Genomic DNA, 17,613 nt, shown 5'->3' on the forward strand with positions numbered 1-17,613 from the left:
AAAGACCCGAGAATAATATAGTGAAAACTAGGGATGATCACTGAACTATTGGCACTGTCTCGAGCTTTCAGAATAATAAATAAACACTTCTGTTTGGAATAAAATAAACTTTTAAATTATTGCAGAGTGTCCAATTTCATATCGCAGCTCGAGTATGCTGAGAAGACGGTTCAATCCTATGTTTTCCACGACCGGCATTGGCTGGTCATCCAGAGCGATAAAATGAGTCAGAGCCTCTGTTATTTTAACTGCCCGTGGATTTTCTCTTGACATTTTTCTTCGCTTTTCCAAAACCTGAATTAAAGTTGGCTGTTCCACACTGCTGACATTTTGTTTAGCCTAGCTACAGCAGCCTCCAGTTTCTCTTTTTTATCTGGAGCTGCCAGTCTCACTCGTCTAACCCTGTGCCTGTTTAGCGCGGGATGTCCCCCTAGTGGCCAATCTAAAAACTACAACAGAAATGACAAGCCACCCTCTGATTAATGAAATAAGTTGGTATCGGTTCATGGTATCGGTTAACTTTTATGAGTATGAGTACACACATATTTTACAGTATCGGCCCCGATACCCGATACCAGTATCGGTATCGGTGCATCCCTAGTGAAAACCCAAACAACAAACAATCAACCCCCTTTCCCACCATGTTCAGATACAGAAACTTATAATCAGCATGTTTGACCAATTACTACGATCCTATGATTCCTATGATCAAGTTGAATCCTTGTTTGATTTAATTGTCTTTATTCTTTAACTCTATTTTTGTGTAAAAACGTGGTCTTTTCGATGTATCATTTAGACACTCCTGAAATTATCACGTGGCGCTCATATCTATACGTGGAGAGTCCTTCATATTGCACTTTCAGAGAGTGAGCTCAGTAAGCTCGTCATGGCAGTTTCTGTTAACCAAAGACAGAAAGTCTCCATCAAACGTGTGGATTTTTGAAATCCCTTATAAATATATAAATATATATATAAATATATATATATATATATATATATATATATATAAAATATAAATATAAAATAATAATAATATATAATAATAATAATAATAATATAATATATAAAATATATATATAAAATTTATATATATAAAAATATATATATATAAATATATAATATATATATAAAATATATAAATAAATAAAGTAAAATAATACTGTGTTCAGCACTTGCCTGTTAACTGTACATATACGTTTTATTCTTTTACCTTCACAGCGCCTAGTTGTTCCGAGTCTTCTTCTCTCGCTTTTCCAGTAAACTGTTTTTCATGTCCCAGAGAGACGTGCACTTTATCCATCCACTGAGAGCTACATGACCGTTAAACCTAATGAAAACATCAGCAAACATTAAATCCAGAGTCGTGGCTGTAACTCTGCCGAGGGTAAAGGACGAAGGGAAATGCTGTGGCACGAGAAGTTCAGGAAGTTCGGCTGTTAAAAGGCTTTTATCGAAAAAGGCCAGAGACACCAACTCCCCGCTGCTGTCAGAGGACGATACGCAGGGGTGTTTAACGCCACATCCCTCACCAATTAACGGCTTTTAAATTTCAGACCCACACATGAGCCTCGGCCTTGATGTTCGCATTTGTACACAGTTGTGATGTTCAGCCTGTTTTTTTCCCCCCTTTAAATCTGCAGCACCTGTGGAAACCTGCTGCACTCTGAGGATATTTCCTCTCCAAAACCCTGTTTCGTGTTATCTCCCGCCTGTGTGACAGCTCATCTCGGTGGTAAGGCCCCAGGGTGCTGGAGAGAAGGCGGGTGAGGGAGGGCGCTCCAGATGGTCTCTTCATTAAAAGCTTCTGTACCGCAGGGCTCTCCTCTCCTGCTATAACCCAGCCGAGCCTATCAGCTCTCACAATTAGACCGAGTTAATAGTGCGTGGAAAATAAGAATTGTTTATACTAGTTTATTACAAGCCTTAATAGTTTTTACTGCGCCCCATCACAAGGAAATTAGATTGCCTTTGCAAGCTTCAGAGGTCGAAAAGCTTTCAGGATTGAAGTAGTTTTCAGGGTCATTTGGAGAGCTGTGTGCAGCGGCGTCAGTCCATTATGGAGCACAGCGAGGGCGAGGGCTCGCGCAGCTGAAGAAGGCGGCAGCGCAGCGCTAAGAGTAACTGATGGTGCAGGAGCGCGGCCTTGACGACTGCACGGGTCACTGAATGACACTCGAATCTGCATGGAGCTGTAAAATCCTACTGCGGTCAGCGCTGACTTTCGAGTTTGCATCGGCCCACTTATGAACAGAAAATGACCCTGAAACACATCAGCGCTGCAAAGAGAGAAGAAGAAGACAGAACTGCTCAGAGTTGTTTTACATTACATGTTGGTTTCTGCTGTCATTTGTGGGCTCAGACCATCTACCGGTTGTTGATTCTCTCTGTGGGAATGTGGATCACAGAGGTTCATTAAAGCTGTTGCTGATGAGATTTGAGATTTTCTTCCACACCCAGCTGCAGAGAAACATTTCTTTATGTCGCTGGATTTATGCACGCTGATATTGAAACAGGCTAAAATGTTTTTGTCTGCTGCAGATTTGTCTAGACTGGCACTAAGATGCCCTAAAACATGGCAAGACAAAGGGGTGTGCCATCTATTTTTCTTTAATTTCCCTTTTTACCCCCTTCTCTAAGCCCTCGCTGTACTTTCCATGTGTGTCAGCGCTAGGATATCAAATAATTTAAATTAAACCCATGTTTTTAATAACTAGTGTCACTGTCCACGTGTTATGTCTTATCTGTACACCACATACATTTCAAATGCAGGTTTGACATTAAACTGCAGGTCCAGGATTCAAACCCAGATTTAGTTTTTATGTTCTAAACAACTGCACATTTGTTGCTTATACTCAGTGTTGGGAAGGTTACTTTTAAAATGTATTTCATTACAGATTACAGATTACATGCCCCAAAATGTATTCTGTAACGTATTCCGTTACGTTACTCAATGAGAGTAACGTATTCTGAATACTTTGGATTACTTAATATATTATCATGCTGTTTACAACTACATGAATGTACTATTGCTGTGATTTATTACTGTTACTGAAGGTCCGCGGCTCCGAACCGTAGTAAAGGGACCTCTGGCTAATACGGTGGGTTCTGTGTCGGCTCGTAGCTGAAAACTAGCTTTACTTTGTTGTCTGGGTCAACTTTGCTAGCAGAGACAGAGAGAGGCGTTGAAAGGCTGCTCCAAAGGAACTTATTGTTTTTGGAGGAAAACACGAACACGGTGTACAGTCGAGTCTTAATAGCTTACTTACAACTGGGCTCGTCAGGCTCTCTTCTTGGCTGCAGTGGTTATTATTATATTTACATGCTTCCAGCTCCCGTTTTTGCTCGATGACAGCTCGTACTTTTCCTTTTTCTCCCTCCCTCGCTCACAGACACATAACGTGTATGGCAGTCCATTCTCCCTGCAGCACGGACTACACTGCCTATGATGCTACATTCTTTAGAGCTATACCTGTAGCATTCTGCCTGTTAGCTTAGCACAACAACAACAACAGGCGCTCTCTCACCCAGGAAACACGCAGAGAGAGAGCGTCACCCTGTAACCATGGCAACCGTAACGCTGCCGCCTGGAACAACAGAACGTAGCTGTCAAACAAAACCCAAACAGTCCTGAGCCGCCACAATATGAAACAGGGAAGTACCGCCGTGTAATCCATTTATTTCAACAAAGTAACTGTATTCTAAATACCACCTTTTTAAACGGTAACTGTAACGGAATACAGTTACTCATATTTTGTATTTTAAATACGTAATGGCGGTACATGTATTCCGTTACTCCCCAACACTGCTTATAGGTTTTTACATGCATCCATTTGCATACTAAAAAGCTGTGTGTATTCTATGTTGTGCACCCTCCTCTTGTGTTTGTTTCCTTATTTCCTTTTTCCTCTCTCACAGTGTAACAGAGTAATTGATAAACTGTCCTGCCTCTTTGTAAAGGAGGCTGAGAAAAGGGTCTCTTTCCCTCTCCCAGACCAAGCAGCTCTTCGGCTTCCTCAGATCGATCCCTGCCTCTTTGTGGGGATTTACTTCCTCTGCTTTTGACATGAATGTTCTGGTTGTCTGTTTTTTCACAGCTTTATTTGCGTGTTTAATGTTCTTACCCCATTAGCTTAGGGAGGGTTCTACATTTCACTGAGTGGTTGGTGCAGACAACTTCTACGTTTAGGTCATTCTGCTTCCTGTTGAACTAAAGGAACCTTGTTAGTAAACCTAGTAAAGCTTCATCTTCTCAACACTTGACAACATGTAAATAAAGCCATGCATTAGCCATGCATAACATAGAATACTTTTTAACCTGAGTAGTCGTTATATAGCCTCATGCGTTAGTCTTTATTTTATTTTATGCATCATGCATCATGAGCCAGATTAATCCCCCTCTCTTTCTTACATCTCTCCCATTTCTGCAGTGAGAATGGCAGAGCTTCTTTCCATCAAAAGGGAGCTGACAGTGATCAAGGTTCAGATCGATGGCCTGCTGGACTGCGTAGACAAGATGGACAGACAGAGGAAGGACGGCTCAGGTAGAGACAAAGAACTGTGCTGAAAATAATAATAATAAAATTTAATCCTAACGCATTAATTGCAATTATTTTCAAAATTAGAGCTGCTGTATTTAGTTTGTGTGTGAAGCAATGTTTCTGTGTGGAGTTTGTATACGCAGCCTGTGTTTGCATGGGTTCTGTCTAGATACTCCAACTGCCACTCACAATCCAAAGACATGCAGTTAGTGGGGTTAGGTTAATTGGTGATTCTATATTGCACATAACTGTGAATGCCAGATTGGTGACCTAAGCCTAAGATAGGCTCCAGCCCCTCTGCGACCCTGATAAAGATAAGGAGAAGAGAATGGATGGACGGATAATTAGCTTCACCCCAAACCTTCCCTTACTTCCATGTCTTCCGGATGAGTCATCTGCTACTGAAGACCTTGACTTTTCACTTGACTGCTAGACGTATTGCTTCCATTTTGAAATGCATCAACTGACCCCCAGACCGCACATCATAGATAAAATTTGTCAAGGTGCTGTAGTGGTAAGATCTATCCATCTATTTTCTTCAATCCCCCCCATGGTGCTGGAACCTATCCCAGCTCCCACAGGGCAAGAAGCGGGGTACACCTTGGACAGAGACACAGACAACCATTCACACCCACATTCATATGGTCGATTTAGACTCACCAGTTAGCCTAGCACTACTAAGTGCATGTCTTTGGTCTGCGGGAGGAAGCTGGAGAGAACCCCCACAGACACAGGGAGAACATGCAAGCTCCACACAGGAGGCCCTGGCTGCACAGTGGATTCAATAGATCAGTCAGTACTGATCTACAGTAACTATTAGAGATGGCACGATACCACTTTTTTATGTCTGATACCGATATCATAAATTTGGATATCTGCCGATACCGATATGAATCCGATATAATGTATTTTTTAATCAATAAAACGTTTTTTTAATATCTTGCTGCATTTTGTATAAGTTTATACTCAAGTTTAAATAAATAACAACACTAAAGCTATTCTGTTATACCTGTATGTAAAAAATACACTGCACCCAAAATATTTCATAGTTCAGCAAAACTGATCAATCTAATAAACTTAAACCTGCTTCATCCTCCCTATTCTGGTATTTTAAAGAGTACTTAGCAGAAATATTAAGCAACCTAACTAATAGGGTTGCAAACTCCCAGCAAAAAAAAAAATGGGGAACTACCATCCTCCACCTCATGATGCTTAATCGACGTAATCAAATTTAATTTGATGCAGGGGAAAAAATGCACAGAAATAAATTATTTTTCAAGAATAATTAAATAGATTCAACATCTTTCTTCAACAGAATTGCAGACTGCACAGATGGTATCTTCCCAAAGGAAAAAGTACTATAGCTTACTAGGGTATATTAGACTTAACAGTTACTATATACAGTAATGGACTTCTATATATTTTACATCAGATTAAAACTTTGGGTGTAAGATTCAGATAATTATTTATTAAAAGCTCGACATTTTAAATGAGAATAAGAAAGAAAATATGTCTTTGTGCCCCCTTTTCCCTGTTCATGCCCTATCGGCCCTCCTGGCTAAACTTTGCTAGATCCGCCCCTGCACAGTTACCAGCCGTCAGCTGTAGAAAAAGATCCTGGTGTAGAAAGTAATATTAAATAAATTCTAACAACAGCTTATCAAGCTTAAACGTGCTGCTGTTGTTCAGCTGCTGGTTTCCTCTTTCTGGTGCAAAGTGGGCCAAAAACAAACAAGAGAGACGGACTCGCAACAGAAAAGCCGATCAGCTGATCATTGATCAGTTTCATGATTGAAGTAGCAGCAGGAGAGAGAGAGAGAGAGAGAGGCAGTCGCTCTGTATATCGGATGTTAAGCTTAACGCTGGAATGCTTTACAAACATTCAGAGATGAACTTACACACTTGCTTTACTTCTCTCTGAGATAACTTCAGAGATGAAATGCTGGTTTGCTACAAATACACACAGCGCTCTATCACGTGAGCACACTGCTCCGACGTGCTACGGTTATGAAGCGAGTTATGGTGTGTCACAAGTTTTGTGAGGTGCTTTTTTGATATTTAATGGATCGGATTACATTTTTTATTTCTCTCCGATATCCGATCCAGTAATTTATGTCAGTATCGGACCGATACCGATACCTAATATCGGATCGGTCCATCTCTAGTAACTATAGACTGTATATAAGTAGCAGTCAGGTGTTTCCAATCAAATGTACTTGATTAACTAAACATCAGTAAGGGCGAACACGTCTTTGGCAGTTTGCTGGTCTGCAGCATTCAGGTGTTGATGTAATGTCACAATCTTCCCAGGACTGGATGTCCCAGAAAATTCACCCCAAGGTCAGACAGCGTACCTTCAAGAAGTCAGGCTGGCTTTTTCTGCCTGTTTGAAATCAATGAAATCAATCTCCTAAGCCCATGACAGTCTAGTTGTTGTCTTTGGTGCTTTGCCAGAATATGAAAAGGGCTGTTAGCAGATATGTATAATCAGGCTTTGAAATATATTCAGGACTACATTTCTGTTTACAAACGAATGAGAAACATCTAACGTGTTCAGTCTCGGTCATTACTTTAGAGATGTTCGACACTGACACGCATCCCGTTTTTATTAAATGCCTATATCAACCTCAAACATCAGACTGATCCAGGTCTAATCCTTCCTGAACTCTAAATTTGAGTTTATTACGGCAAATGATCCGTCGGAGCGTTCGGTGATGCAGAGAGAGTCGCTATGTTTACCATCAGATGTGAGCCAGCTATCATACTGCATCTGTGAGTAATGGTTCAATGACAAAACTGCCACCAGTGGAGCGTGGATTATGACAGTGAGGTAAACAGCGATAAACACGGTCCTCATAACCTTTCATAAGCTACCCTTCAGCGCTTCAGTTATCGTGTCGTCCCCGTGCATGTGTGTGTGTGTGTTTGCGTGTTTGGGTTTTATCTCCTCGGGTTGATAAATAGATGAGGAAATTATCCGATGTGACACGTTGACGGTCTTCAGTTTTTTGCGATTATTTCCTAGAAATGTGTTCCAACACTCAAATGAGAACTTCTCTCGCACACATGCAGTGAGTCGTCGAAGAGGGAGGTAATACTGCGGGTATTCGAGTTATGAGGGTTCAGATTCACTACAAAACTGACATTTTTAGAGGTTTGCATTAGATCTGAAAATGTTTCAAATAAAAATTGAAATTACAATGTTTTGTTGTGACACGACTTGTGATTTTGCTTTAATGAGACCTAAAATCATCCATAACCACGTCTCTACACTGTTGGACGTCCACTTATTTATCGACAGAGAACCGTCACAGTGACTACTCTCTATATAATGAGGAGAAATTAAAGGCTTAAAGAAAAAAATTGTTAGAAAAGGACTATATTTAAAAGATGGATGTAGCCACGACAACGCCGCATTTGGTTTCTGGACTTTGAAGTATCAGTGTTAGCATTTTGACATCCTCCACCAAAAGCGATCATATGAAATGAGTAGGGGTGCAACGATACACAAAATTCATGGTTCGGTTCGATACTTTGGTGTCACGGTTTGATATTTTTTCGATACAAAAAAAAATGTTCATGCCTTTTTAATTTGTCATTTATTAAAATTATAAATATATATTTTAACTCAAAAGTACAGTTTTTAAATTTATTGTTGCTGAAACAACAAAGTAATAAAAAATAAATCTATCTGATTGAGGAATCACTCATCTTTGGAAAAGAGAGTTTATTACAGAGAAATGTTTCTTTCCAAAATAAAAGCTATACTATACGCTTCTTCTGGGCTATATTCTCAGCAGCATATTAAACATATTCAATTCAATTCAATTTTATTTATATAGCGCCAAATCACAACAAAAGTCGCCTCAAGGCGCTTCATAGATACAGAGAAAAACCCAACAATCATATGACCCCCTATGAGCAAGCACTTTGGCGACAGTGGGAAGGAAAAACTCCCTTTTAACAGGAAGAAACCTCCGGCAGAACCAGGCTCAGGGAGGGGCGGGGCCATCTGCTGCGACCGGTTGGGGTGAGAGAAGGAAGACAGGATAAAGACATGCTGTGACATGCTCTCTCTTCCACATATCAGGTCCCCATAAGGAGAATCATGTGCTAACGGCTGTCTAAATGACTCGGGTAAAGTCTGTAGCATGCGAGCTTGTTGTTTTTGTCTGCTTCCACTTGTCTTTGCACTAGGATGATGTCGGAGTAAATGTGCAGTCATATTCGTTGTGTTCCCACTAGTGCTGTCAGCGTTAATCTCGTTGAAATGACGTTAACGCCACAACACGGCAAATCTCCGTTAACGAGCTACCGCAGATCGCCCCGTGTGTGGGGCTGGACGGCCAACACGTTAACGAGCTAACTGCGCTAACGCACTAGTTCCCACCAATGTAATTCAGCATTGCGTGGCACATCCAACATACTGTTTTACTTTAGTCCATGACGCGCTTACCTTCAGGGACATACGTCACATGAAAACCAAAATAGTTCCAAACGCCAGATCTGAATGAGGGTGAGGGAGGTTCAATTTGCCATGTTGCAACGAGCTTAGCTTCTGTCTTGCTAGCTTGCCCTGCGCTCAGTGAATCTGCGTTCCACTCAGTGTTGCCAACTCCTCAGTTGGCAACACTGAGGCAACACTATTGGTTGTCCTAAAAGTCGCTAGAAGTCGCTAAATGACGTCATCACCTAATTTGCATAATTGGTCATGCTAATGTAATTGTAACCTACGCTGCTGGAGAGAGAAATAACATCGTGGACGAGACATAAAGTGAGCAAAAAACGTCCTAAATGCATTTAGAATTTATTTAGAACTACAAATTAAATTTCTTTTAGCAATTATTGTTTTTTGTAATGTCTTTCACATCTTTTTTTAGCGACTTTTTTTAGAAAAAAAGTCGCTAGGGGGTCTGAAAACTCGCTAAATATAGCGACAAAGTCGCTAAGTTGGCAATACTGGTTCCACTACTCCGCCTGGGCTGCACTGTCGAGCGCAGATCCACTGAGCGCTCAACACAGACAGCACCGTCAGAAGAAAAGTTGATCAAATAAATTAAAAAATCTGTATTGTTCGATACATATGCGTACCGAACCGAAAGCACTGTATCGAACGGTTCAATATCGATACGAGTATCATTGCACCCCTAGAAATGAGGTGTGCTATTGAAACGTGTTCTGTGATGTGACAAATCTGATGGACGAGTCTGGGTTAGGCGAACGGAGAACATTACCGGAAAGACTGTGCCAACTATAAAGTTTGGTGGAGGAGAGATAACGCTGCGGGGTGTTCTTCTGGGGTTGACCTGGGTCTCTTAGTTTCAGTGAAAGGAAATCGTAATGCCTCCACTTACCGAAACTTTTTGGACAATTCTGTGCTTCTAACTGTGTGTGAACAATTCGGGGATGGACCACCTTTGACTCTGCCCCAGTGCAAAACAGAGGCTCGCAAAGACACACCTTTAGGATCAACTCGAAAATCAGTGTTTGTCTTTTCAAATGTTCTTCAAAATGGGCAAAAGTCCCCACACGCACTTCAAAGTCTTCTCAAAGGAGCTTTGTAGCTGCAAAGGGGAACCAACTCCATATTAATACCCAAGAATAGATGTAGCATTTAGGGGGCATGATATTTTTGTCCACTCAGTGTTGTGTTTCATTTAAAAAGCTCCAAACAGCACCAAGGCAACATTTAAGGCCCTACCAGCACAGGAGAAAACTGCTTTTCGAGGCTTGATGCTTGGTTTTAGTATTAAGGCCTTTATACACCAGACGAGTGAAATTAGTGCAAATATTTTGGACACTCAAATATTCTTAACGCAGCTCTTCACACCAACCAGACGTGGTCCCAACTCTGCCAACAAGAGCTCAAACAGCCACACTGACATCCTGACATCTACCACAAAAGTGGTAGATGTCTTCTCCTGAGAATCAAATCCATCTGGAAACTTTCTTTTTAATCCTTGCCTTCTTTAGAAACATCAGGACCATCATAGTTATCATTGTTTCCACTCAAAATGTTCCTGTATTCACACACGAACAATTTTGAATTTTGTGTCATTTTTTTTTGCAGAACTTGGTGTTTAAAGCTCTTTACAAAAAGGTTTAGTCTAAACACACCATAAGAAGAAGTGTGTGTGTGTGTGTGTGTCTCTAAGAGTGTCCTGAGAGCAGGGAGCCCAGTGTGTCGGATTCCTCTCGCCGAGGTTCAGTCAGCAGTCTGGAGCGAGAGAGTCCGGAGCCAGGGGAGGCCAGTGAGGACGAGCCGCTGCACTACCAGCACTACTACCCCTACAGCTACACCCACAGGGTAAATATACGCCCCTGCTTCCCCACAGCTACACCCATGCTACCACTGACTTACAGAATCAATAGTACTGAAGATGTTCGTATCCATTTCACATACAGCCAAATTTTAGCTTTGCCTCCCGATCTTCAAATCGCTCCCAGCTTTCAGACACAGTCTCACGCTGAACAAATAGGAGTTTGTTTTCTTCTTTTAATGATATTAAACAGCTGTGGGAATCACACAGCAGCAGGAAGCAGTTTACGCAGGTGTTACGGCAGCAGGGACTCCATCAGTTACTTTCCTGACGTTTCACTGTGGTCTCACAAAACCAGCTTGAACGGGTTTCAGTACAACAGCTGACGTGCTGTGCTTACACACAGCGATTATTCTCCAGTGCGCTAATATTTGCAGTAATGGTGTGACGTTGCATTCACTGAACTCATCTAATTGCCTAAGTAAATGAAAATAAGACAGCAGATGGTAAGCCTAATAAAAAGTAATTACAGTAATACATTTGCTCAGTGGTTCTCCAACTTTTTTTATTTATTTTTATTTCTTTTTCTTCTGCCTGTAGTCTGCTGGGGAATGTTCCCTTGTCACAAATTCCAAATTAAACCCTTTTTTCATGGTACTGGATAAACATACTACTCACTCAATATACCACCACTCCCACTGTTGCCACTACTGCAGAGTAAATATGGAGTAAATGGAGCATCATTTCAGTACAGACAGTTCACAAAATAAAGCTCAGCCATCATCCTGGCAAATGGAACAATCTCCTACAGACCTGTCGACATTCATTGATTTATAGTGACTTGTTTAGAGAGTCTCAATCCAATCTGCAAGCCTCTTTGCAACCGACCTCCAGATACTCCATTCATGCTCTTCCTAACTTAATCATTTATGGAGCTGTTGTTATGGCTGCCCTCTCTATTCTGTGAATTCTGTGAATATTCTTTAAATACACCCTCACAGGGTAAACACACAGTATGTTTTTCCCTATCAGTTACTTTATAGGATGAATTTAGCTACCCATAGTGTAATTTTACATGCCTGCTACCATCACTGCTAGTACAGATGTTTTACTACTACCCAAACAAGTTAAACCCTTTTAATACTCAATCACTATCCCACAGAATGCATAAGTATCCCTATTACACACTAAGCTAGTCAAACAAGATGATGTACCTCCCACAGGGTAACCTCAACAACCTCTGGGGTGCTCAGCTCTGCAATAGCAGATAATGCAATGCTGCCCCCTTGTGGAGAATTGGCTAACTTTGACTCAGGTGCGTTAACAAAACTGTCAAAACTCTCAGAATTATTTTTCAGTGTTTCACTAGTTATTATGGAGATTATTTTAATAATCAGTCAAACATTTCTTTTGCCAAAGAGAAAGTAAGAAGTAAAAAATAATGCCCGCCACGATTTCCATATATCCAGTTAGAGTTTGAAAAAACAAACAGTTCATCTGTCCCAGTCCATCCCTTCACCTGTTTTCATAAATCTCTCAGTCATATAGACTTACCAGCAGTAAATCTGTGACTCACCCACACTGCAGAGAGACCATCTGTATAATTCCTGGTGGAAGATGTGTTTACCAGTCGCCTCGCAGGTCTTTTGATTCAGGATCTCACCGGAGTGGAGCAGATCGGCCGAGCGGAGGAGCGATGCTTTCAGTGTTTCTGTTTCTTTACAGGGAAACATAATGACATAGAATTAGCCTGCAGGCTTCCTATACCTGCCTGACAGAGCGAAGCTGCCTCATTAATCTGAGAGAAGGCAGAGAACAGACCGGCCCTTAATCTGTCGCATTGTTCCTCTGACAGGAAGAAGCCGAGTGTACATGAATAAAAGAGTGTTTTAGCAGGCTAATTACCATTTACCTCTCTCTTTGTGTGTGTGTGTGTGTTTGTGTGAAACACAATGTGTTATTATGAACAGGAAATGAGCATTTACGTGGACTCCGAGGATAAAGGACTTCCGGCTGCAGTGAACATGAGGCGATGTGCAAATAGAGGCTAAAGCAGTGTTTTAATTAACCCACTGTCCTGTTAAGAGTAACTTTCTCTTTCTGTTTTCAGATAAAGCCGTCTGATCAGGAGGAGAACCTGTGATGCTGCAGTTCAGGTGTGAAGGTGGCAAGCTGCCTGTTCCTTTGAAATGAACCTGTTTTGCTTTTCTTTGTTTTCTTTCAGGTGTGTCTATCTAATGGTGGATGCTCAAATTAAACACAAACTGAAAATTGGGTTTGGGTTTGGAGGGCGTTGTGCTTTAATTTATGGCTGTAGACATAACTGAGCTGTCTGTGCATTTTTGAGCATCTTCATTGAAATTATTTAGGAAATAATAACTGTGAAGGATTACACCCTTACAGTTTATTCAATTCAATTCAATTCAGTTTTATTTATATAGCGCCAAATCACAACAAAAGTCGCCTCAAGGCGCTTCATAGATACAGAGAAAAACCCAACAATCATATGACCCCCTATGAGCAGCACTTTGGCGACAGCGGGAAGGAAAAACTCCCTTTTAACAGGAAGAAACCTCCGGAAGAACCAGGCTCGAACCAGGCTTTATGAATACAGCTTGTTAACCACTTCAGGCTCAATAATGCTAATGCACTCAGTCCAAAAGTAATGTGTTCTGTAACAATTGTCTTTTTATTAAGCAGGGCCAAACTTTCAAATAAAGGATCCAGCATTTGTACGAGTATTCCTTATGAGACTTAATTTTGGACATTTTTCCACTCTTTGAGCTGCATCATGTCAAAGATAGAGATTATCCATAATATCGGTCATCTCAGGCACACAGCTCTAGCTGTGAGCACAGAAGCCCCGCCTACATACAGTTTAAACCTTCTGTTTCCAAGGAGCAGCCAATCTGAAGGAAGATGGGTTAAAAAAAAATCATGCAGAGCTACTCTGGTAGAGTCCATTAATAAAAATGTGCAAACCTACACTTTAATGTTAGGTCAATAAAGAATAAGTGCCATGTGTACATGTGCATATAAACATACAGATGTTTGCACTCGCTGTGCATTAAGCCATGTTTCTAGAAGTTTTTATCAAGATTTGTTCACTGGCTTAGGAGGCGATAGGGGACGTACAAATATAAATACACTAAGATCTTTAGAGCGTGAGATGGAGCTGGAAATGAACAGAATACGTCCTCTTTAATAGGTTTTGGACAAAAATGGAGCTCAGAAGGAAGAGCAGTATGACGTAATAATAATATGATATGACATAACTTTAAATATTCTTTTATTTTAGAATCATTTAAACTATTTCCAGATCTTTCCTCTACCGTAACGTAGCACTTACTTTGCTGTGGAAGACTTCAACTAGCTTTTACATCAGTTGATTTTTGCAGTTAACGTGTGTTTGCTCAAAGAATGCAAAAAACGGACTGTTTCCTGTGTGTTTCTGAGTCTTTGTAAGTTTATCCTCTGTGAAACAAACTAAAGCCAATGACATGGAAACACATTTGGTAGTGGTCAGCAGTAATGGGAAGTTGGACATTTGCGCATTAAGTATCCAACCCTATAATGAAGATAGATCTGCTTTCTCTTTCCTTTACTGCCCAATACCTACAGCACATAGTTAATGGACTATAAAAAATAATAAAATAATTGTAGACACAGTAATCTCACCCATCAATTTGACAAATCTTATTTTTGAAGCCTCGTGCTGACTTTTCTCACCATCTTAATTTTTCGAAACAAGACGGTGGTGGGTGGAGCTGAGAAATTGAGGGACAGTTAACACTCAAAAAATAGCAACAAGAATATTAATGGTGGCCAAAATTAACATCATATTGTTTTTAGTAAGACTTCAAATCAAATATTACGACTGTAAACTCAACAGCAAAGTGTTTCACCAAGGTACAAATCCTGGGAACAGATTGCACTATTTCCTTGTACTTCTATGGAACAGCCATATTTTTGCAGCAAGAGGAGTCGCCCCCTGCTGGTCATTTAGATTTATGTCACTTCATGATTAGTCATTTTGGTGGATAAGAAGGACACATAAACCTTATTGTAGTTTAAACCAAATCTTTAAAATCATCAGGCTCCACTGATATTGACCTTAAAGTGTATTTCATGCCAACTTATGAGTTTTTTTGCATGTTTTACTCTCTCTTTGTGTCCTGAAGATCCTGTGAAGTCTTGCTTCAGATTCCTCTCATGTTCACTTCCTTCCAGAAGCAGACGCTCAGATCTGTAACAGCTGGGATGGACGAAGCTTCAAGACGACGCTGGCAACACGACCTGCATTTGGACTGACTCTCCTCCACCCCTGATTTTTGAGTTTTTCACATATCTTTGACATTTTTATTATGTTGCTGCGGTGGCCCTGAGCGGCCAAACGAACTGCAACTTAAGAAAACACCAGCAATAAGAAAAACGCTGCAAAAGCAAACAAAACACAACGGAAACAGGAAAAAACAAAATATAAATAGGAAAAAGGAAACAGAAATAGGAAAAAAGCCAAGGGAAGTTTCTGGGGAGACAATAACCTAACACACTTTTTTTGCTGGATTTTTAGGCTAATAGTTAGGCTAACACACTTACCTCTCATCTTTTCTTTCATCATAAAACCAATAGATCCTCAACTTCTTTTAAGTGTCTCCCAGTGCAATTCTTAGCATATTTTGGTTCCTTCAACGTGTTATTGTCTCCCCAGAAACACTTCCCTTGTGCTTTTGGAAATCTGTTTTTTCCTATTTCCGTTGTGTTTTGTGTGCTTTTGCAGCGTTTTTCTAATTGATGGTGTTTTCTTAAGTTGCAATCCGTTTGACCTCTCGGGGCCACCGTATGTTGCACTGCCCTCACCTATGTTTTCCAGCATAGAATGCCGGTAAAATCAACATTGACACATTAGACAATATCTGAACATCATAGAAAAGTTTAATAAAACATACTGATGGTTCTGCAGCTAAATACCTCCTCACAGCAGATTATTTTATTTTGGCCTCTGGGCCGACACCTCTGCACCGCCAGAAAGCATTAGTGGGCTACACAGGCAAGAGCAGACTCATGAGCCTGTTGGATTATTTCCTTAACGTTTGAGCCTGTTTCATCACCCTAACCTTGCTTCTCATGTCAGACTCATCACTGTTATTAAAGTCTGTGTGGCACCAGCTGGCGGCTCCTTATCGCACAGTTTATTTTCATCAGGCCTGTTTTCATTATGTGTAACCAGCTGTGTGACCACATAATGCTTCTGCGCTACAGGCTCAGTGAGCACGGCTTTATGACTTTCTGGGTAAATTTCACTGTTCAGTCCACTCAGGAAATCACTTATAAAGTTATATATCGGCCCAGACAATTTCCTGAAATGAGCATTAGCTTTGAGTAATAACTCCATGTAGTAGATACGAATAGGGAAATGTACTTTTTCTATGATCATGAGTGATGGTTGGTTTCATGTGCTTGTTTCAGTTTAGCTTGGGTTAAATAAACTGACAAACAGTTCGAGTTCAGTTTATTTCATGGATTAGTTTGGCAGGTGTGGGTAACAATATGCTTCACGTGAACTAAAACTGTTGGGTTCATGTTTGCTAAGATATCTAGCTGATTGAAAAAGTTAAGTTTAACTTACAGTCCTGGTAAAAAGAAAGCACAACATCATTCCACAGCGAGAAAGTGGAAAACATTCAAGACAGCTGCCAGACTTCTCAGGAGGAAATATTCCAGCAAATTTACCCCAAAGTCAGATCAATTAAAAAAGACTGAACAAGTGCGACTATGAAGGGTTCCTAGGAGGCTACTTCTTCCCTCTAAGTTGCTTTGTTTAGTCATAATATGCAGCAGCACATTTGGAGAAAACCAAACAGCACATCAGCACAAACACCTTAAACCAACTGTCAGCACGGTGGTGGAGGGACCATGATTTGGGAAGCTTGCAGTCACTGAGTCGACCATGAAATCCTCTGTACACCAAACTGCTCTAGAGTCAAACATGCGGCCGTGTGTCCCGCAGCTAAAGCTTTGCCCAAACTGGGTCATGTAACTGGACGATGATCCCACACACAGCAGCAAATTGCCAACAGATTGGCTGAAGAAGCAAAATAAAATCAAGGTACTGCAGTGGCCCAAAGTCTAGACCTCAACTCAACTCAAACGCTGTGGTTGGTTTAAGAGAGCTGTGCATGAATGAACAACAGCAGCGCTGTAAAGACGAGTTCCTCCACAATGATGTGAGACACGAGTTGCCCAGAAAACCATTGCTGCAACATTTTGCTCCTAAATTAGGTCCTAAAAGCAACTTAGTAGGGTACACACACTGGTTTTGCAGTTTGGCTTCAATTTTTATCAGTAAATAATGACACAGTGTAATATGTCATATGTTGGTGTGTTTAAGTCATTTTAAGACCTGATAAGGACCAGATTGATACATGAAACCTAAGAAGTGGCAGACACACCTACAGCTACAGAAACTGTACTTTTGATGCTAATAAGAATTTTTAAAAGACTCAACTGGTAATAGAAAAAAATAGATGACCCTACTGAAAAGACATGCTACTGAACATTTGATGGTCCATTTTTACAATTTGATACACCACTGCCAAATAAGACAGACCAGTTACACATAAAATATTCAATATATAACACATTACTGTTGTTCCCACTACAGTGTTGCTGGTTTCTGTTGTGGCTTTCATTTTATGAAATAATGTTTATCATTGGTTTAATGGCGAGCACAGACACCAAACAGTTGCTGAACCTTTTAAAAGGAACAACCGTCAGTGTAAATACGCTCTAAATATTTGTCAGTTTAAAAAGTG

The 17,613-nt window shown here is 40.6% G+C and overlaps 1 protein-coding gene across 2 annotated transcripts in view; it reads left to right on the forward strand.

The window, feature by feature from the left end:
* The window catches only part of LOC102794949 (RNA-binding protein Raly-like), an 87,568-nt gene extending 72,383 nt beyond the window's left edge, over positions 1 to 15,185 (forward strand). Inside the window, exons 5-8 of one of the 2 annotated variants that reach the window (XM_087844563.1) lie at positions 4,428 to 4,541; positions 10,694 to 10,845; positions 12,909 to 12,954; positions 14,980 to 15,185. In XM_087844563.1, coding sequence (XP_087700689.1) covers positions 4,428 to 4,541; positions 10,694 to 10,845; positions 12,909 to 12,941 — 299 coding nt within the window. In that variant the 3' untranslated portion in view covers positions 12,942 to 12,954; positions 14,980 to 15,185. The remainder of the gene's footprint in view (positions 1 to 4,427; positions 4,542 to 10,693; positions 10,846 to 12,908; positions 12,955 to 14,979) is intronic. The other variant, XM_087844562.1, reaches the window with a different exon arrangement.
* The last annotated feature ends 2,428 nt before the right edge of the window (positions 15,186 to 17,613 follow it).

This window comes from Neolamprologus brichardi, chromosome 7 (genome assembly GCF_056152115.1).
Source record: "Neolamprologus brichardi isolate AB-2024 chromosome 7, ASM5615211v1, whole genome shotgun sequence".
Classification (NCBI taxonomy): Eukaryota; Metazoa; Chordata; class Actinopteri; order Cichliformes; family Cichlidae; genus Neolamprologus; species Neolamprologus brichardi.